Source organism: Protomyctophum parallelum, assembly GCF_964188405.1.
Source record: "Protomyctophum parallelum genome assembly, chromosome: 23".
Lineage (NCBI taxonomy): Eukaryota > Metazoa > Chordata > Actinopteri > Myctophiformes > Myctophidae > Protomyctophum > Protomyctophum parallelum.
In genome coordinates this window covers 33,392,379-33,414,511 of record NC_139715.1, presented here as the reverse complement: position 1 = coordinate 33,414,511, position 22,133 = coordinate 33,392,379, and the positions used below count along the sequence as shown (strand labels likewise).

Genomic DNA, 22,133 nt, shown 5'->3' with positions numbered 1-22,133 from the left:
AACATAACCACATGTGTACAGTTACAGTGCATGTAATAAACATAACCACATGTGTACAGTTACAGTGCATGTAATAAACATAACCACATGTGTACAGTTACTGTACATGTAATAAACATAACCACATGTGTACAGTTACAGTGCATGTAATAAACATAACACATGTGTACAGTTACTGTACATGTAATAAACATAACCACATGTGTACAGTTACAGTGCATGTAATAAACATAACCACATGTGTACAGTTACAGTGCATGTAATAAACATAACCACATGTGTACAGTTACTGTACATGTAATAAACATAACCACATGTGTACAGTTACAGTGCATGTAATAAACATAACCACATGTGTACAGTTACAGTGCATGTAATAAACATAACCACATGTGTACAGTTACAGTACATGTAATAAACGTAACCACATGTGTACAGTTACAGTGCATGTAATAAACATAACCACATGTGTACAGTTACAGTGCATGTAATAAACATAACCACATGTGTACAGTTACAGTACATGTAATAAACGGGCAGTTAATTTAGGAAACTTCACGGCATGAATCCTTTCTTCCTGACATGCAGGCAGCTTCCCACAAAACGACTGAGAACGCCTTCGATCTCACCTCTGGGCTCTCTGTCGGGTATTAATAATAATAATAATAATAATAACAATAATAATAATAATAATAATAACCTCTGGGCTCTCCGTCGGGCACGCATTCTTCTTTCAGCTCTTCGGTTTTCTGGAAATACAGGACATTACCTTTTAATTCATCCCAAAAAACATGAACTTTTAACATTCAGTAGATTTTCTGTGGTCTGGGGTTTTCTGGCTCAAACAGGTGCTCTGATTTGCCGGCAGTAAGTGACATCACTTACTGCAAATCCCATATATGTCAATGGGATTTGCCAGCAGATGTCACTGTTTTCACTGTGTTGCCTGTTTTCATTGTAGCCCAAAAGGCCCAAAAAAACCCCAAAGAAAACTTCAGACCACAGAAAATCCACTGAATGTTCAAAGTTCAGTTTTTTTGGGTGTAATTGAGGTCATAAAACCTAAAAGAAAAAAGAAAAATAAATGAAAATGAATGTCATAAAACCTTTAAAGTGAACGCGTAAGCTGACCCCTGGAACGGGGGGGTTCATGCTAAGATAGAGTTAAAAGAACAAAAGAAAAAAGAGATAAAAGTGTGTGAAATGATATACGGTATATTTACAGGACTGTGAGAGACTTCGTCCGCGTCGCCAACGGAGCCGTCCAAACTGGGCGAGGACCGCCCCTCCGTGTCCTTCTCCTTCCCCTCTTCCTGCTCCTCCTCCTCTTCCTCCTCCTCGTCGTCGTCTTCATCCTTACGTTCCTGAGCTCTTAAATCCTGGGGGTGAAAAATCAACCGAGTCAAAGAAGTGACATAATGTGTGTGAAATCCCTCCAAGCAAATCATTATAGGTACAGTGTCAGCTACGTTTTGTCCTACAATAAAGAATAAAAATAATAATAATAATAATATATATATATATATATACATATATCAATTAGCTCACAAGCTTAAAATGTTCTACTTGAACACACAATGTAATAGAAATACAAGGATGCTAGAAGCTACAAGCCTACAAGGACATCCACAACACATTATGGTTCCCTTACTGCCTGACAGGAGACTGGACCCACAACACATTATGGTTCCCTTACTGCCTGACAGGAGACTGGACCCACAACAAATTATGGTTCCCTTACTGCCTGACAGGAGACTGGACCCACAACACATTATGGTTCCCTTACTGCCTGACAGGAGACTGGACCCACAACACATTATGGTTCCCTTACTGCCCGACAGGAGACTGGACCCACAACACATTATGGTTCCCTTACTGCCCGACAGGAGACTGGACCCACAACACATTATGGTTCCCTTACTGCCTGACAGGAGACTGGACCCACAACACATTATGGTTCCCTTACAGCCTGACAGGAGACTGGATCCACAACACATTATGGTTCCCTTACTGCCTGACAGGAGACTGGACCCACAACACATTATGGTTCCCCTACTGCCTGACAGGAGACTGGATCCACAACATATTATGGTTCCCTTACTGCCTGACAGGAGACTGGATCCACAACACATTATGGTTCCCTTACTGCCTGACAGGAGACTGGACCCACAACACATTATGGTTCCCCTACTGCCTGACAGGAGACTGGACTCAATGTACTTTCAATCCAACCAATTTATTCACACTGCAGAATTCAATTAGTTAAACGTTAACTTAACTAAACTTGGTCTCTTAATGGTAGGCCTATTTTCATTTATATTTCACTCAGAGTTAAACGAACATTCAGGATTTTCTGTGTAGGAAGTGTGGAGAAAGTATATAAGTATAAGTAGTGGAGGAAGCATATAAAAAAATAAATGTGTGTAATTGTACCTTTTAATGCTTTCCTGGAGAACCCAGGAAGAGTAGCTGCTGTTACATTAAAACATAGATAATAATAATACTATCTATTATCTATTATTAATAATTAATAATAAGGTAATGAGGTTAAATAGATAAAGGTTGAAAAGTAGGGCTGTCACCATTTCTTTGTTTTTGAATATTCCATTTTTTTAACAATGGAATATTACAATTTATATTTCCGTTTGCCTTTTAGGCGTCGCAATCACAAATGATTGCACAGGGCAGATATGACAAATAACAAAAATATACAAAGAAATCACTGACAATAATTTTAAATGTTTTCTTTCCATAAATAGTGGAAGTTACTATACGGAAATCTACAATACGATGATGTATTATAATTGTGACAGCCAGGCCCAGTTGAATGTACAGTAGACTGAATCCAGCCTTGAGCTCCACACTACAACAGCATACAGTATGTGTTACTGTACAAACATAAGGGATTACTACTGGGATTACACACAGGATTACAGTGAATGGAGGGAGGGAGAATGAAAACAGGTCCCACCTCTGACTGGAAACAGGCCAATGAAACGCTTAACCCATTCTGACCTGAGATCAGATTCATACGAGGTTTCCACTGGACACACACTGGTCTGATTAACCCCATTCTGACCTGAGATCAGATTCATACGAGGTTTCCACTGGACACACACTGGTCTGATTAAAATAAGTCTGTTGAGTGACAGTCCACGGTGTGCGGACATTTCTAACAGCTTTAAAATGACTTGGAATACCTTAAAAGCAGGGGAGTCTAAGCTAAATTATTATTGTTAATATTATTATTATTATTAATTTCTGCATCTTTTTTTTTAAGTTTTAGAACGTGTGGCATTTGTTGGTCATGGGTACGGTAGTACAGTCGACTTGGTAGTATTAATGTAGCCTATACTTCACAAGAGCAGAGAACAGTTTTTTTTTTCTTTTTTTTTATCATATCTGAAACATTTATTGTAATGTAAAACGCAGGAAAGGAAAAGGTATACATCGTTGAAAAGAAACTGTAAAAATCATGAAATCATTGGGATTAATCATGATTGTATGAATAGGCAAGTTGTCAATAGGTCAACCATAGGTACATTAATGACATACTGTAGTTCATGTTGAAAAGGAGTGGTATTCCCCGTTAAGTGAATGAAGTAAAAATTTCAAGATATTAAAATACAATTGCAACAAACTACAACAAACAATATGAGAACCATAACCTCTCCAGTCCAAACAGACGCAGTACTGAGGTAAGACATGGTTTAATTCAGACGCTTGGAGGAGGACCTCGTGGCGTCGGAGGGCTTCTTTCTACTCTTCTTCACCTCCTCCTCCTCATCCTCACTCTCCTCCTCCTCCTCCTCCTCCTCAGATTCATCTTCACTCTCCTCCTCCTCCTCACTCTCTTCCTCCTCACCCTCTTCCTCCTCTTCTTCCTCCTCCTCCTCCTCCTCTTCTTCTTCCTCCTCCTCTTCTTCCTCCTCTTCTTCCTCTTCTTCTTCCTCCTCTTCCTCCTCTGCCTCTTCCTCTTCAGACTCTTCCTCCTCCTCCTCACTTCCCACTTCGCTCTCTGCCTTCTCACTGCTCTCGCCCTCTTCTTCCACCTCACTTCCCTCCTCCTCTTCCTCCTCTTCCTCCTCCTCCTCCTCCTCCTCTTCCTCCTCTTCCTCATCTTCCTCCTCTCCTTCCACTGTCCCGCTCTCCGCCTCGCTCTCCTTCCCCTCCGAGGAGTCTAAAGACTTACCCGTCGTCTCGCTCTCCTCCTCCCCCCCACTCTCCTCAGCCTCGCTCTCCCCTTCCTCCTCCCCTTCCTCCTCATTCTCAGAATCCTCTCCCTTGCTCTCCATCTCGCTGCTGGACGCTATCTCACTTTCCTCCTCCTCCTCCTCCTCCTCTTCCTCCTCCTCCTGGCTTACTTTGCTTCCTGTCTCGGATTCACTCACTCCCTCGCTTCCCGTTGTCCCCTCTTCCTCTTCCTCCCCCTCCTCCTCCCCCTCCTCTTCCTCTTCCTCCCCCTCCCCCTCCTCCTCCTCCTCTTCGTCCACACCACTCTCAGATTTGGCCGTGGCGTCCGACCCATCGTCTCCCTTCGACTGGCTTCCTTCGCTCTCCTCGGCCTCCACTTCGCTAGTGTTCTCGTCTTCTTCATCTTCTTCCTCCTCCTCCTCCTCCTCCTCCTCTGCGGGCGTCAGTGTGTCGGCGTCGTCTTCGCTGTCCTCTGCTACCGCTGCCGTCCCAGCGCCAGTCGCCTCCGACTCGGTGGCGGTCCCGCTCTCCGCCGCGCTCGTCACCTGGTCCTGCCCCCCATCGCTTTCCTCCGCCTCCTGTTCGTCCTGTGTCGCTGTGTCGGCGGTGCTACCCTCCATGTTCTCTTCCCCGCTTTGGTCCCTCTCCTCCTCCTCCTCCTCCTCTTCCTCCCCCTCCCCCGCCCCACTCTGTTCGGGACTGTCTCCTGGCGGTACGATGTTGATGCTAACAGCGGTCTTCCTGCCGTCCTCAACGGCGAATGAACGGGACTCGGAGTCTGAATCCTCGCCGGGCAATCGTTGGGATTTGGACTCTGGCTCCTCGCTCTCCGAGTGTTCGGACTTGGACTTGGAGTCGGTCTCTGCGGCGGATCCGTCGGAGGGGACGGGCGACGGGGGAGCGAAACCGCCGACGGCCGTGACCTCTCTGAGCAACGCCGCGCCGGCCGCTAGCGAGGACGCGGCCGCCAGCGAAGACGCGGCCGCGATGAGGGCGAGCTTCGCCGTCCCGCCGTCACTTTCACTTTCACTTTCAGGGTGAGCGCCTTTCATGGCTCGAGCCTCTTTTATGTTTGTCTCGTTCTTAGACTTTTTGGGATCTTTGGTTAGGGCCGTTTTCCCTTTAGGTTTGGAGGTCTTTTGGGACTTCCTGTGGCCTTTGGAAAGGGTTGGTGGACTCTCCGAGCTCCTAGCGGGATCCAAAGCATCGTTAGCGTCTACGCCACCTCGTTCATTAGAGAACGCAACTCCTTTGATCGGCTTGGTCTCACTCTGCACTAGCTGACCTTTCACCTCTTTGGCTTTAGACCGTGTCTTTTTGCGCCCTGAACTGGGACTGTGAGCGGAGCGCTCCTCGACCACAACCTCCACCCGTTGGCCCGTTTTCACCTGCACTGCCCTGGGCCGTGGGCGGGCCTTGTTCACGGCGCTAACGCCATTCTCCTTACCGCCTGCTCTGCTTGGTGACGACGCCTCACGACCCTGTGGCTCCGCCCTGAGGGGGGGCGACGCCCCACGACCCTGTGGCTTCCGGCTGCGGCCAGCAGGGCTCTCCGCCGCGGGCGGACGGGGACTGAGCTCCGCCCTGCGGGGGGACGACGGTGTGGAGGAAACAAGCCTCTGCCGCGGGAGCTTCTCCTCTGCTCGGCTCGGCGACGCCGCCGCCCCGCGAACCGGGGTCTCCTGGCGTCCGGGGCTCTGCGCTGCGAGCGAGCGGGCGCTCTGGCTCCTCCGCGGGAGTTCAGCCCTCTGCGGGCTGAGCGCCGCCGCCCTGCTGGGGGACGAGGGCGTGGAGGAGACGCCCCGCCGCCCCTTCCGCGGGGAGAGCTTTTCCTCTCCTCTTTGAGGGGACGACGGCCCGCGACGCTGTGCCTTCTGGCGACCGGGGCTCTGTGGCGCGGCCAGCGAGCTCTGGCCCCGCGAGAGTTCGGTGGGCTGCGTCGGTCGCGGGCTGAGCTTCCCGGCCCTCCGGGGGGACGGGCTGAGCTTCCCGGCCCTCCGGGGGGACGAGAGCGTGGACGAGACGCGCCCCTCCTGGCCGTCCTTCACGGACACCCCTTCCGTAGTCTTACCGTTCTTACCCTTCCTCTAATCCCAAATGTCAGAAAGCATGAAGAGAAGAACAGGAGAGGAAAAGGAATGTAATTAGAATGGAAATGAATAGTAAAGCAGCATGAGACAGAATGTAATTAGAATGGAAATTAATAGGAAAGCAGCATGAGACAGAATGTAATTAGAATGGAAATTAATAGGAAAGAGACAGTGAACCAAAAAGACAAAGAATAGGAGAGTCAGAAATGTAACTTAGAAGTACAACTCACGGTCAAGCTACACCAGGCAATTTTGCGCGCGTGCGTATGCGTTCACTGTGTTCGTTCACTGCGTGCGTTTACTGCGTGCGTTTACTGTGTGCGTTTACTGTGCGCGTACAGTGCGTTTGGATAGGACCAATATATGTCAATGATACCAGCTACACCAGACGCACGGATACCGCGGGCCATCCTACGCCTGCTCTAAAAATAGGATCGGTTCAAAAAAAATTACGTGCGTATATTAATGCCCCCATGCACGCGTATCTATATATCCTCCCGGAAGGTCCCGCACAAACCTGCCGCGCGTCACAGATCTGGTGTAGCCGGGGGGGCATTTCGCACGCATACTTTGTGCGCGCAGTGCGCTTACGTCAAACGCACACACATGCCCGGTGTAGCTTGGCCCTAAGGCATAGATAGAGAGCGTTGAGTGACAGGTGAGAGGCTGGTATGATTTGATAAGTGACACTTTAAGGCATAGATAGAGAGCGTTGAGTGACAGGTGAGAGGCTGGTATGATTTGATAAGTGACACTTTAAGGCATAGATAGAGAGCGTTGAGTGACAGGTGAGAGGCTGGTATGATTTGATAAGTGACACTTTAAGGCATAGATAGAGAGCGTTGAGTGACAGGTGAGAGGCTGGTATGATTTGATAAATGACACTTTTCATACAGTGACGCGTGAATTACGTTCACGGCTTATTTATAACATTCATATTAGCAAAGATTCCGAAGCTGGGTAAATAAATTGTGTATAGGGGTGTCATTTTTTTTTTTTTTTTGGGGTGTCAAAAAAAAATCGATTCAAATTAGAATCGCGATTCCCGTTATGAACGATTCAAAATCGATTCATAATTTCCAAAAATCGATATGAAATGTAAGCTTACCCTAATCAGAGTAAACATCATGTCTTCAGTCATGTTCAAGTTACTGTGGTCACTAGTCACTTCAGATCAGCACAGCTGTACTGTATTGTAGTATAGTATTGATATCGAGAATCATTTTGAATAGACAATCGTTTTGAATCTGGAAAAAACATGCTTTCGAATTTTTCGATTTTATGGTGACTTTTACGGTGATTCTTCAAAGAAATACGGTGACTGTGATGTTTGGAGCACAAAGCTCTTCCACAGACCGATATGGTGAGATTGTTCAGTTACCTTCTGAATAGGGGACAACGTGAGGGTCTTGTTCAGTTACCTTCTGAATAGGGGGCAACGTGAGGGTCTTGTTCAGTTACCTTCTGAATAGGGGACAACCTGAGGGTCCTGTTCAGTTACCTTCTGAATAGGGGGCAACGTGAGGGTCTTGTTCAGTTACCTTCTGAATAGGGACCAACGTGAGGGTCTTGTTCAGTTACCTTCTGAATAGGGGACAACCTGAGGGTCTTGTTCAGTTACCTTCTGAATAGGGGGCAACCTGAGGGTCTTGTTCAGTTACCTTCTGAATAGGGGACAACGTGAGGGTCTTGTCACCAGGGTCCACTTTCATCATGTGTGTCTACACAGGGGGAAACAAAATCACAGCAATGTCGTCTTTAGTTGACCCCCATTAAAACTCCTTCAGTGCCACCTAGTGGTCACCAGTTTAGGCTCTGAGTGCCAGATATCCCATTATAAAAAAATAAAATTAGGTAGTTTAGAGACCAGGGGGAGGTAGTTTAGAGACCAGGGGAGGTAGTTTAGAGACCAGGGGGAGGTAGTTTAGAGACCAGGGGAGGTAGTTTAGAGACCAGGGGGAGGTAGTTTAGAGACCAGGGGGAGGTAGTTTAGAGACCAGGGGAGGTAGTTTAGAGACCAGGGGGAGGTAGTTTAGAGACCAGGGGGAGGTAGTTTAGAGACCAGGGGGAGGTAGTTTAGAGACCAGGGGAGGTAGTTTAGAGACCAGGGGGAGGTAGTTTAGAGACCAGGGGGAGGTAGTTTAGAGACCAGGGGGAGGTAGTTTAGAGACCAGGGGGAGGTAGTTTAGAGACCAGGGGAGGTAGTTTAGAGACCAGGGGGAGGTAGTTTAGAGACCAGGGGGAGGTAGTTTAGAGACCAGGGGAGGTAGTTTAGAGACCAGGGGGGAGGTAGTTTAGAGACCAGGGGGAGGTAGTTTAGAGACCAGGGGGAGGTAGTTTAGAGACCAGGGGGGGAGGTAGTTTAGAGACCAGGGGGGGTAGTTTAGAGACCAGGGGGAGGTAGTTTAGAGACCAGGGGGAGGTAGTTTAGAGACCAGGGGGGGTAGTTTAGAGACCAGGGGGGAGGTAGTTTAGAGACCAGGGGGAGGTAGTTTAGAGACCAGGGGGAGGTAGTTTAGAGACCAGGGGGAGGTAGTTTAGAGACCAGGGGAGGGTAGTTTAGAGACCAGGGGGGGGTAGTTTAGAGACCAGGGGGAGGTAGTTTAGAGACCAGGGGAGGGTAGTTTAGAGACCAGGGGAGGGTAGTTTAGAGACCAGGGGGAGGTAGTTTAGAGACCAGGGGGAGGTAGTTTAGAGACCAGGGGGAGGTAGTTTAGAGACCAGGGGGAGGTAGTTTAGAGACCAGGGGGAGGTAGTTTAGAGACCAGGGGAGGTAGTTTAGAGACCAGGGGGGAGGTAGTTTAGAGACCAGGGGGAGGTAGTTTAGAGACCAGGGGAGGTAGTTTAGAGACCAGGGGGAGGTAGTTTAGAGACCAGGGGGAGGTAGTTTAGAGACCAGGGGGAGGTAGTTTAGAGACCAGGGGAGGGTAGTTTAGAGACCAGGGGGGGGTAGTTTAGAGACCAGGGGGAGGTAGTTTAGAGACCAGGGGAGGGTAGTTTAGAGACCAGGGGGAGGTAGTTTAGAGACCAGGGGGAGGTAGTTTAGAGACCAGGGGGAGGTAGTTTAGAGACCAGGGGGAGGTAGTTTAGAGACCAGGGGGAGGTAGTTTAGAGACCAGGGGGAGGTAGTTTAGAGACCAGGGGGAGGTAGTTTAGAGACCAGGGGGAGGTAGTTTAGAGACCAGGGGAGGTAGTTTAGAGACCAGGGGGGAGGTAGTTTAGAGACCAGGGGGAGGTAGTTTAGAGACCAGGGGAGGTAGTTTAGAGACCAGGGGGAGGTAGTTTAGAGACCAGGGGGAGGTAGTTTAGAGACCAGGGGGAGGTAGTTTAGAGACCAGGGGGAGGTAGTTTAGAGACCAGGGGGAGGTAGTTTAGAGACCAGGGGGAGGTAGTTTAGAGACCAGGGGAGGTAGTTTAGAGACCAGGGGGAGGTAGTTTAGAGACCAGGGGGAGGTAGTTTAGAGACCAGGGGGAGGTAGTTTAGAGACCAGGGGAGGTAGTTTAGAGACCAGGGGAGGTAGTTTAGAGACCAGGGGGAGGTAGTTTAGAGACCAGGGGGAGGTAGTTTAGAGACCAGGGGGAGGTAGTTTAGAGACCAGGGGAGGTAGTTTAGAGACCAGGGGGAGGTAGTTTAGAGACCAGGGGGAGGTAGTTTAGAGACCAGGGGGAGGTAGTTTAGAGACCAGGGGAGGGTAGTTTAGAGACCAGGGGGGAGGTAGTTTAGAGACCAGGGGGAGGTAGTTTAGAGACCAGGGGGAGGTAGTTTAGAGACCAGGGGAGGTAGTTTAGAGACCAGGGGGAGGTAGTTTAGAGACCAGGGGAGGGTAGTTTAGAGACCAGGGGAGGTAGTTTAGAGACCAGGGGGAGGTAGTTTAGAGACCAGGGGGAGGTAGTTTAGAGACTTACCATATTGAGGAAGTCTGTGGTGTCTCCGAGGTCTTTAACACTGTCGGTGTCAGTCGGGCTGTCCACAGCACTGTCTCTCTCTTCTACACACACACACACACACACACACACACACACACACACACACACACACACACACACACACACACACACACACACACACACACACACACACACACACACCAGATCACATGATCACTTTAGCTTCAGACCAGTGGTTTTCAACCCTTTTCATGTCAAGGCCCATTATTTAACCCATTGTGGGCGGGAACCCCTTTTGGTGTTAGCATTATGCTATGCTTTAGCTATTGAAAAATAGCAGATCTACAAGCTCATAGGAGTCAGAGTCAGTCAAATACATAATAATCTTGGGTGGTGCCAAGTATGAGGTCCCAACAAGTATGAGGTCCCAACAAGTATGAGGTCCCAACAAGTATGAGGTCCCAACAAGTATGAGGTCCCAACAAGTATGAGGTCCCAACAAGTATGAGGTCCCAACAAGTATGAGGTCCCAAGGAGGAGGCGAGGTAGCTACCGTGGCCTTTCGACACGGCGTTCCTCTTTTGCTGGCGGGTGGCGTTGGCCGTCTTTCCACGGGCCAGGCGTGGCAGCGCCACCCTGGGTGGCACGGTGTGGCTGAGGTAGTCGCCAGCGGTCACGCTGACAGGAAGGCTGCTGAACATGGCCCCGAACTGGTCCGGGGAGCGCTCCTGTGAAAGGAAGGCTGTGCGTTAGCAGCAATATACTATATTGGTATATTGTGATAGGAGACTAGATATCGTCTGTTGTCTTTTCCTGGTTTTAACAACAATATATAGATTTTTATATTGATATTGTGATAGGAGACTAGATATCGTCTGTTGTCTTTTCCTGGTTTTAACAACAATATGTTGATTTTTATATTGATATTGTGATAGGAGACTAGATATCGTCTGTTGTCTTTACCTGGTTTTAACAACAATATGTTGATTATTATATTGATATTGTGATAGGAGACTAGATATCGTCTGTTGTCTTTTCCTGGTTTTAACAACAATATATAGATTTTTATATTGATATTGTGATAGGAGACTAGATATCGTCTGTTGTCTTTACCTGGTTTTAACAACAATATATAGATTTTTATATTGATATTGTGATAGGAGACTAGATATCGTCTGTTGTCTTTACCTGGTTTTAACAACAATATGTAGATTTTTATATTGATATTGTGATAGGAGACTAGATATCGTCTGTTGTCTTTTCCTGGTTTTAACAACAATATATAGATTTTTATATTGATATTGTGATAGGAGACTAGATATCGTCTGTTGTCTTTTCCTGGTTTTAACAACAATATGTTGATTTTTATATTGATATTGTGATAGGAGACTAGATATCGTCTGTTGTCTTTACCTGGTTTTAACAACAATATGTTGATTATTATATTGATATTGTGATAGGAGACTAGATATCGTCTGTTGTCTTTTCCTGGTTTTAACAACAATATATAGATTTTTATATTGATATTGTGATAGGAGACTAGATATCGTCTGTTGTCTTTACCTGGTTTTAACAACAATATATAGATTTTTATATTGATATTGTGATAGGAGACTAGATATCGTCTGTTGTCTTTACCTGGTTTTAACAACAATATGTAGATTTTTATATTGATATTGTGATAGGAGACTAGATATCGTCTGTTGTCTTTACCTGGTTTTAACAACAATATGTAGATTTTTATATTGATATTGTGATAGGAGACTAGATATCGTCTGTTGTCTTTTCCTGGTTTTAACAACAATATATAGATTTTTATATTGATATTGTGATAGGAGACTAGATATCGTCTGTTGTCTTTACCTGGTTTTAACAACAATATATAGATTTTTATATTGATATTGTGATAGGAGACTAGATATCGTCTGTTGTCTTTACCTGGTTTTAACAACAATATATAGATTTTTATATTGATATTGTGATAGGAGACTAGATATCGTCTGTTGTCTTTACCTGGTTTTAACAACAATATATAGATTTTTATATTGATATTGTGATAGGAGACTAGATATCGTCTGTTGTCTTTTCCTGGTTTTAACAACAATATATAGATTTTATATTGATATTGTGATAGGAGACTAGATATCGTCTGTTGTCTTTTCCTGGTTTTAACAACAATATATAGATTTTTATATTGATATTGTGATAGGAGACTAGATATCGTCTGTTGTCTTTTCCTGGTTTTAACAACAATATATTGATTTTTATATTGATATTGTGATAGGAGACTAGATATCGTCTGTTGTCTTTTCCTGGTTTTAACAACAATATATTGATTTTTATATTGATATTGTGATAGGAGACTAGATATGGTTTGTTTTTCCTGCATGGTTTTAAAGCCAGATTAAGTTCCGGCCCCGACGACTACAACCAGTGACTACAACAACATGGCGTAACGTTATTTCCGATCCGTCTCGGAAAACCCTGAAAATGGCATTGATCCCCGCAGACTGATAAAGTGACCAGTGTTGAATTCGTCGACTAAAACTAAGACATAAGATTTTCGTCGACTACCTTTTTCCACTGACGAAAACTAAATGGAAACTAAATGAAAACTCAGCTATGATGACTAAAACTGTCAACAAACTGGAACTGGAATCAAAACTGGACTAAAATGTTAGGAAGGGACTAGTGGCTAGTATGGCTCCCCCATATCTTACAAGTATGATTGAACCCTACAAACCCTCCCGCGCACTCAGATCAGCCAACGCAGGGAAACTGGAAGTACCCTCACTAAAAACGCCGGGACAACAACGCTCCACACGTCCCAAACTCTTCTCCCTTCTGGCTCCAAAACTGTGGAATGCACTTCCCATTGCAGTCAGAACTGCAGCATCACTCCCAATCTTCCGCCGTAGCCTGAAAACCCACCTTTTCAGACTCCATCATGGCCCATAGCACTTACCCTAACCCCTTAGATAGAATTTCTGTTGGCTTAGATAGCATTTGACTTAGACTTATAGCATGTTATGTAGACAGCACTATAGTTGTATTGTATATAGTCATAGCACGCCATAGTACATATGTATAGCATAGTAGTGAATATGTATAGTTTATTATGTATAGTGTATGTATAGTTTCATCATATAGATATTCCACTGTTACCTTCTTAGCTTACGCATGTTTCATGATAAATGTTTTTATGTGATGTATTCCCATGCTTTTGTTCTTGCCTAAATGTAAGTCGCTCTGGATTAAGAGCGTCTGCTAAATGCCTAAATTGTAAATTGTAAATTGTGGACAAGTAGCCTGAGCTAACGTGTTGTGTTAGGTTAGGTCTAGAGGGGCGGGTCGCGGCTGAGATTTGCGCACGCCCTGATTGGATCTCATCGATCTGTCCGTCACCCCCGGCCCCTCCTCTCCCCCCTAGTGCAGCGCTACGTCACATCATTTGGAGCGACGCCCACCCGGAAGGCTTGACTCCCACTTTTAGACCAGAGCGGCCAATGCGTTCCTCCAGGCTTTACATTTAGACCAGAGCGGCCAATGCGTTCCTCCAGGCTTTACATTTAGACCAGAGCGGCCAATGCGTTCCTCCAGGCTTTACATTTAGACCAGAGCGGCCAATACGTTCCTCCAGGCTTTACATTTTTGCACCAACAAAAATGAAAGCCTGGTACCGAGGCTAGTGGACAAGTAACCTCGCCTCACCAGGCTTTCCACCGCCTCGGAGGAAAGCCTGGTCTCTGTTTCAAAAGTCCTGTGAGGTGACCCTGGCCGAGAGGCCCCTCTCCAGGGTGGAGGTGGTGGCCGAGAGGCCCCTCTCCAGGGTGGAGGTGGTGGCAGAGAGGCCCCTCTCCAGGGTGGAGGTGGTGGCAGAGAGGCCCCTCTCCAGGGTGGAGGTGGTGGCAGAGAGGCCCCTCTCCAGGGTGGAGGTGGTGGCCGAGAGGCCCCTCTCCAGGGTGGAGGTGACCCTGGCAGAGAGGCCCCTCTCCAGGGTGGAGGTGACCCTGGCAGAGAGGCCCCTCTCCAGGGTGGAGGTGGTGGCAGAGAGGCCCCTCTCCAGGGTGGAGGTGACCCTGGCAGAGAGGCCCCTCTCCAGGGTGGAGGTGGTGGCCGAGAGGCCCCTTTCCAGGGTGGAGGTGACCCTGGCAGAGAGGCCCCTCTCCAGGGTGGAGGTGACCCTGGCCGAGAGGCCCCTCTCCAGGGTGGAGGTGGTGGCAGAGAGGCCCCTCTCCAGGGTGGAGGTGACCCTGGCAGAGAGGCCCCTCTCCAGGGTGGAGGTGGTGGCAGAGAGGCCCCTCTCCAGGGTGGAGGTGACCCTGGCAGAGAGGCCCCTCTCCAGGGTGGAGGTGGTGGCAGAGAGGCCCCTCTCCAGGGTGGAGGTGACCCTGGCAGAGAGGCCCCTCTCCAGGGTGGAGGTGGTGGCAGAGAGGCCCCTCTCCAGGGTGGAGGTGGTGGCAGAGAGGCCCCTCTCCAGGGTGGAGGTGGTGGCCGAGAGGCCCCTCTCCAGGGTGGAGGTGACCCTGGCAGAGAGGCCCCTCTCCAGGGTGGAGGTGGTGGCAGAGAGGCCCCTCTCCAGGGTGGAGGTGGTGGCAGAGAGGCCCCTCTCCAGGGTGGAGGTGGTGGCAGAGAGGCCCCTCTCCAGGGTGGAGGTGGTGGCAGAGAGGCCCCTCTCCAGGGTGGAGGTGGTGGCAGAGAGGCCCCTCTCCAGGGTGGAGGTGGTGGCAGAGAGGCCCCTCTCCAGGGTGGAGGTGGTGGCAGAGAGGCCCCTCTCCAGGGTGGAGGTGACCCTGGCAGAGAGGCCCCTCTCCAGGGTGGAGGTGACCCTGGCAGAGAGGCCCCTCTCCAGGGTGGAGGTGGTGGCAGAGAGGCCCCTCTCCAGGGTGGAGGTGAAGCTAAACAACAGGTAAAGTGACCCACCCTCTCCCTCCGGCGGACCCGGGCCGAGAGGCCCCGTTCCAGGGTGGAGGTGGCGGCCGCGTCCCCCAGAAGCTCCTGCCTCTCCATGTAGTAGTTGGCCACGCAGTCGTCCTCCTCCAGCGTCAGCTCTCCGCTCGCCTCGTCCCGCGGCTGGGCCAGCACCACCATGTGACAGCCGCCACACATCACCTGACAATAATAAGAATAATAATATTTATAATGTACTCTACACCACCATGTGACAGCCGCCACACATCACCTGACAATAATAAGAATAATAATATTTATAATGTACTCTACACCACCATGTGACAGCCGCCACACATCACCTGAGAATAATAATATTAATAATATTTATAATGTACTCTACACCACCATGTGACAGCCGCCACACATCACCTGACAATAATAATAATATTTATAATGTACTCTACACCACCATGTGACAGCCGCCACACATCACCTGACAATAATAATAAAATGTATAATGTACTCTACACCACCATGTGACAGCTGCCGCACATCACCTGACAATAATAAGAATAATAATATTTATAATGTACTCTACACCACCATGTGACAGCCGCCACACATCACCTGACAATAATAAGAATAATAATATTTATAATGTACTCTACACCACCATGTGACAGCCGCCACACATCACCTGAGAATAATAATATTAATAATATTTATAATGTACTCTACACCACCATGTGACAGCCGCCACACATCACCTGACAATAATAATAATATTTATAATGTACTCTACACCACCATGTGACAGCCGCCACACATCACCTGACAATAATAATAAAATGTATAATGTACTCTACACCACCATGTGACAGCTGCCGCACATCACCTGACAATAATAAGAATAATAATATTTATAATGTACTCTACACCACCATGTGACAGCCGCCACACATCACCTGACAATAATAAGAATAATAATATTTATAATGTACTCTACACCACCATGTGACAGCTGCCGCACATCACCTGACAATAATAATAATATTTATAATGTACTCTACACCACCATGTGACAGCCGCCGCACATCACCTGAGAATAATAATAATCATAATAATAATAATCATAATGGGTTTTATTTATAATGCACTACAATGTAGAATGCTCTACATTCGTGAAAATGCATAATGCATAATGCAGAATGTATTACATAAAAAAAAATAAAGAACCATCACAATATACTAAAAACCATCTAAGAAACGGAAACAAAACATTTGAAACACGAGGGCATTTGTGTTTATTTCATAGCAGGGCTCAAAATGCGCCTGATTTTTAATCTGTGCGATCTAAACATATAACTGGGAGCACCAGACCAGTGCCACTGCATATAATTGCTGTAGTGCGACCAAAACGATCGCGACCTAAACTGTCACGGGCCGGTTACCGTCCCGCGAGATGATTTAACCCATTCTGACCTGAGATCAGATTCATACGAGGTTTCCACTGGACACACACTGGTCTGATGAACCCATTCTGACCTGAGATCAGATTCTAAAAATGTCAGTCGTTCTTCGATTTTTCAAAAAATAGCAGACCTACAAGCTCGTATCGCGCCACTCGGTGGCGCGATATGAGCTTGTAGATCTGCTATTTTTAAATAGCTAAAGCATAACATGATGCCGACACCAAAATGGGTGCCCGGTCAGAATGGGTCAATCCAACTTGTAGAGAATAAATATCTGAGCATGTCAAAACAATAAGTAAGTTCCTAGTCCAGTCCTGTCCAGAGTTATGATTTTTTTTAAATAAATATCTCCTTGGCTTGTTCTGCTCTTTCTAACCTCTCGTCGTCATTTTTTTCTTTTTTTGTTTTTACTTCAATAAAAAAAAACAGGCCTGCATAAAAACAAAGGGTTTTGTAGCCATTTACAAATCCAGAAATTATTGCCGAGACAGTATTTAGAATTTAATTATATTTTCAACTGGTTTATTGGCACTTCTTAACAGGGGCGCTGGAAGGTATTTATACCAGGGGGAGCTGAAGGGTGGGAGGGATATCGCGGCCTCGCCTTTCGGGTCTTATTCGGGTATACTTGGCCTAATAATTACTTATTTTGGACCTAGTTAACAGAGTTAATCATAATAACAGTATGTGACTCTTATTGTGTTGTTGTTCGGGTTAGATTTCTTTAAACCTGGTGCAGGTGAAAGTTAAACTACAATAGGTTTTTGCTGTCTCGTCATGTTGTGTCTGTCTGTCAACTCACTCGCTGTGCATTCTGCATTCAGCACGCCCTGATAGACATGTCAAAAAAATCTCCTCTCCACCAGCAGGGGGTGCTGGAGCACCCTCCGCACCCCCCTTCCAGCGCTGATGCTTCTTAAACAAAAATAGCATCTCATACCAACTGGCTTGTAGGCCAGTGGTTTCCAAAGTGGGGTCCGGGGACCCCTAGGGGTCTTTGAGGGAGTTACAGAGGGTCCCCAGCTAAATGATAGTTTGGAACCAAATGGACCCTTATGGGTCTGTAACTCTGAGAGTGTACATACTGTGGGTGTACCAATGTCCCTGTACACTCTCAGAGTTAAATTAACTTTGATTTTGCAATATCCAGTGGGGTCCCAGAGATAGAAATGGGGAACGGTAGCCCTAATTCAGGTCAAACTGGGGGTCCTTGAAATGAAAATGGCTGAGAATCACTGCTAGAGCCGTAAAAATGTTCTCTTAAGGGGGGTCCCTGGCATATATTTAATGAGTGTCAATTTGGGGGTCCTTACCATGAAAAGGTTTGGGAACCACTGTCGTAGGCTACAAGTGTAATAGCAATAATGAATGTAAGAAATCGATTACATATTGGTGCTCGTTAAATTTTGGTGGGTGCTCCTAATCTTTTTCTGGTGCTCCTTCATTCTGAATTTGGGAGCACCAGTGCTACCAAGTAAAAAGGTTTATTTCGAGCCCTGCATAGTATATTCAAATAAATGCCGGACAAAGTACTCATATTTCCATTTGTTTAAAGGTATATTCGGTGATTTCACTCAAAAAACCTTAGGTTTCGTTTTTGGCTGTGGGACCCAGCCTTTCGTCCAATCAGGATAGAGAGTCAAAAACTAAACCTAAGGTTTTTTGACCCCCAGGGGTTAACTGGGGACAGGGAGGAACTCCTTATATGGTCAGCAGCACACTCTATAGTAGGGAGGATTATCACAACAAAACAAAAAAATAAGTGATATTTGAATGAAGTGAAATCACTGAATATACCTTTAATGGAACACATGAAAAAAGGACCGCTTATGCCTTTATCAGAACATTCACATCTCGTGAATTCAAGTCAGACTTTTCAAGTAAAACACCACCATGAATATTTTAACCCATTCTGACCCGAGATCAGATTCATACGAGGTTTCCGCCGGACACACACTGGTCTGATTAACCCATTCTGACCTGAGATCAGATTCTAGAAATGTCAGTCGCTCTTCGATTTTTCAAAAATAGCAGACCTACAAGCTCGTATCGCGCCACTCGGTGGCGCGATATGAGCTTGTAGATCTGCTATTTTTCAATAGCTAAAGCATAACATGATGCCAACACCAAAATGGGTGCCCGGTCAGAATATTTTAATCTTTCCTCTTTCTGCCGTTGTGTGGACCAATCAGCTCAGAACCTAGATATTGACCTATATCTAAGCCCCTCCCCAAACTGCTACGGTCCAATCACAGCTAAGCATAATATGGACAAACCTCTCCATCAATAGTCTTCCTATATAAAACATTGTTTTAAAAAAAGTCAAATGTCACGCACATATTTTTCCAGGGCATATATGGCAGGCCTTGTTGACGGATTTGGAAGAGATTTTGAAGGTTCTGGTTCCAAAAATGAACCAGTTTTTAAAGGTTTTATGACATTCATTTTCATTTATTTTTCTTTTTCTTTTTTCTTTTAGGTTTTATGACCTCAATTACACCCAAAAAACCTGAACTTTGAACATTCAGTGAATTTTCTGTGGTCTGAAGTTTTCTTTGGGGTTTGGAAGCCTTTCGAGCTACAATGAAAACAGGCAACACAGTGCTGTTGGCAAATCCCATTGACATATATGGGGATTTGCAGGCTCTTACATCACAAACAGCAGGAAAATCAGAGCACCTGTTTGAGCCAGAAAACCCCAGATCACAGAAATTCTACTGAATGTTAAAAGTTCATGTTTATAATAATAAGAACAATTCCAAAACCATTTTTTTAATGTCACAATCCCTTTAATGTAAAACCTTACATTGGAATGAATGAGCATGGCTGGAAAGTGTCCAAGTAGAAGTGTCTAAGTGGGAGAGGGCGGGGCTTATAGCGAAAGGTGAGAGGGGGGGCTACTTGTTCTAGAAATGGCATCTACGTTTCAATGAAATGGCTTAAATAAATAGGAGGATTTAACCCATTCTGGGCGGGCACCCGTTTTGGTGTTAGCATCATGTTATGCTTTAGCTATTGAAAAATAGCAGATCTACAAGCTCGTAGCGCGCCACCGAGTGGCGCGCTACGAGCTTGTAGGTCTGCTATTTTTGAAAAAAAATCGAAGAACGACTGACATTTTTTAGAATCTGATCTCAGGTCAGAATGGGTTAATCGGACCAGTGTGTGTCCAGTGGAAACCTCGTATGAATCTGATCTCAGGTCAGAATGGGTTAATCGGACCAGTGTGTGTCCAGTGGAAACCTCGTATGAATCTGATCTCAGGTCAAAATGGGTTAAAAATAAAATGGAGCAAGTATGTGGACACTGGACACCCACCGACTGGACGTTGTACTTGAGGAAGCGTGGACAGACGGTTGGTTTGAACTGATTGGTGAAGTTCTCCTCTCCGAGGCCCAGCTTGCCGTGCCTCCCGTCTCCAAAGGTATACAGCAGGCCGCCGTCTGGAACCCACGGTAACAACAACGCATCGTCAGTCACGCTGGGACGAGACACCCAATGCATGCAACCGTGCCATCTTACTGTAGCTGGGCCTATACTGTATATGTATGCAGTGTATTGACCAGGAGACTCTATACGTTGGTTTTTTATTTTATTTTTTATATATATATATATATATATATATATATTTTTTTTTTTTATCCAACGATTTTGTAACCCATTTTTCACCCCTGTGTCAATCATCTAATGTGATCCTGGGCTCTACACACCCTCCACCAACCTAGTCCCCATATATGAGGGACAAGGGGAGACCAACCTAGTCCCCATATATGGGGGACAAGGGGAGACCAACCTAGTCCCCATATATGGGGACAAGGGGAGAGCAACCTAGTCCCCATATATGGGGGACAAGGGGAGACCAACCTAGTCCCCATATATGGGGGACAAGGGGAGACCAACCTAGTCCCCATATATGGGGGACAAGGGGAAACCAACCTAGTCCCCATATATGGGGGACAAGGGGAGACCAACCTAGTCCCCATATATGGGGGACAAGGGGAGACCAACCTAGTCCCCATATATGGGGGACAAGGGGAGACCAACCTAGTCCCCATATATGGGGGACAAGGGGAGACCAACCTAGTCCCCATATATGGGGGACAAGGGGAGAGCAACCTAGTCCTCATATATGGGGGACAAGGGGAGACCAACCTAGTCCCCATATATGGGGGACAAGGGGAGACCAACCTAGTCCCCATATATGGGGGACAAGGGGAGACCAACCTAGTCCCCATATATGGGGGACAAGGGGAGAGCAACCTAGTCCCCATATATGGGGGACAAGGGGAGAGCAACGGACTTGAACTCATGCTTCCTTCATGCCTGAGTGTCCAAGTTGCTCCTTTACACCTGGTGTAACTGCAGTGTGGTAGGTCATTACCTGTGATGACTGCAGTGTGGTAGGTTATTACCTGTGATGACTGCAGTGTGGTAGGTCATTACCTGTGATGACTGCAGTGTGGTAGGTCATTACCTGTGATGACTGCAGTGTGGTAGGTTATTACCTGTGATGACTGCAGTGTGGTAGGTCATTACCTGTGATGACTGCAGTGTGGTAGGTTATTACCTGTGATGACTGCAGTGTGGTAGGTCATTACCTGTGATGACTGCAGTGTGGTAGGTTATTACTGCGGTGTGGTAGGTCATTACCTGTGATGACTGCAGTGTGGTAGGTTATTACCTGTGATGACTGCAGTGTGGTAGGTCATTACCTGTGATGACTGCAGTGTGGTAGGTTATTACCTGTGATGACTGCAGTGTGGTAGGTTATTACCTGTGATGACTGCAGTGTGGTAGGTCATTACCTGTGATGACTGCAGTGTGGTAGGTCATTACCTGTGATGACTGCGGTGTGGTTTTCCCCACAGTCGACGTGGCACACCCTGCTCTTCCTGAAGTGCTCCACGGCGCGCGGCGTCTGGGACTCAAAGATAAACGTCCCGTGGCCCAGCTGGCCGAACTGACCCAGGCCGAACGTGTACATGTCGTCATCTGAAACAACAGGAAACAGGTCCAACGCTTTGTCATCATGCAGTCTGTGGGAAAGGGAGACCTGATGGTCCCTGGGGCAGAGGGAATTAGGCAACAAAGGAAAGGAAAGGTACTATGTTTACCCTGCAGGGTAACTGGACTAAAGGAAAGGAAAGGAAAGGTACTATGTTTACCCAGGTTAACTGGACTAAGGAAAGGAAAGGAAAGGTACTATGTTTACCCTGCAGGGTAACTGGACTAAAGGAAAGGAAAGGAAAGGTACTATGTTTACCCTGCAGGGTAACTGGACTAAGGAAAGGAAAGGAAAGGTACTATGTTTACCCAGGGTAACTGGACTAAAGGAAAGGAAAGGTACTATGTTTACCCTGCAGGGTAACTGGACTAAGGAAAGGAAAGGTACTATGTTTACCCAGGGTAACTGGACTAAAGGAAAGGAAAGGAAAGGTACTATGTTTACCCAGGGTAACTGGACTAAAGGAAAGGAAAGGAAAGGTACTATGTTTACCCTGCAGGGTAACTGGACTAAGGAAAGGAAAGGAAAGGTACTATGTTTACCCAGGGTAACTGGACTAAAGGAAAGGAAAGGTACTATGTTTACTCAGGG

At 46.6% G+C, this 22,133-nt stretch overlaps 1 protein-coding gene across 1 annotated transcript in view; it reads right to left on the bottom strand.

The window, feature by feature from the left end:
• Positions 1-22,133, bottom strand: part of rpgrb (retinitis pigmentosa GTPase regulator b) — a gene marked incomplete at its 3' end in the record, with an annotated part of 41,553 nt that overhangs the window by 7,650 nt on the left and 11,770 nt on the right. Inside the window, exons 8-15 of the mRNA XM_083758507.1 lie at positions 21,374-21,529; positions 19,856-19,980; positions 15,096-15,284; positions 10,726-10,900; positions 10,191-10,273; positions 7,946-8,005; positions 1,224-1,379; positions 701-749 (exon numbers count right to left, since the gene is read on the bottom strand). Coding sequence (XP_083614633.1) covers positions 701-749; positions 1,224-1,379; positions 7,946-8,005; positions 10,191-10,273; positions 10,726-10,900; positions 15,096-15,284; positions 19,856-19,980; positions 21,374-21,529 — 993 coding nt within the window. The remainder of the gene's footprint in view (positions 1-700; positions 750-1,223; positions 1,380-7,945; positions 8,006-10,190; positions 10,274-10,725; positions 10,901-15,095; positions 15,285-19,855; positions 19,981-21,373; positions 21,530-22,133) is intronic.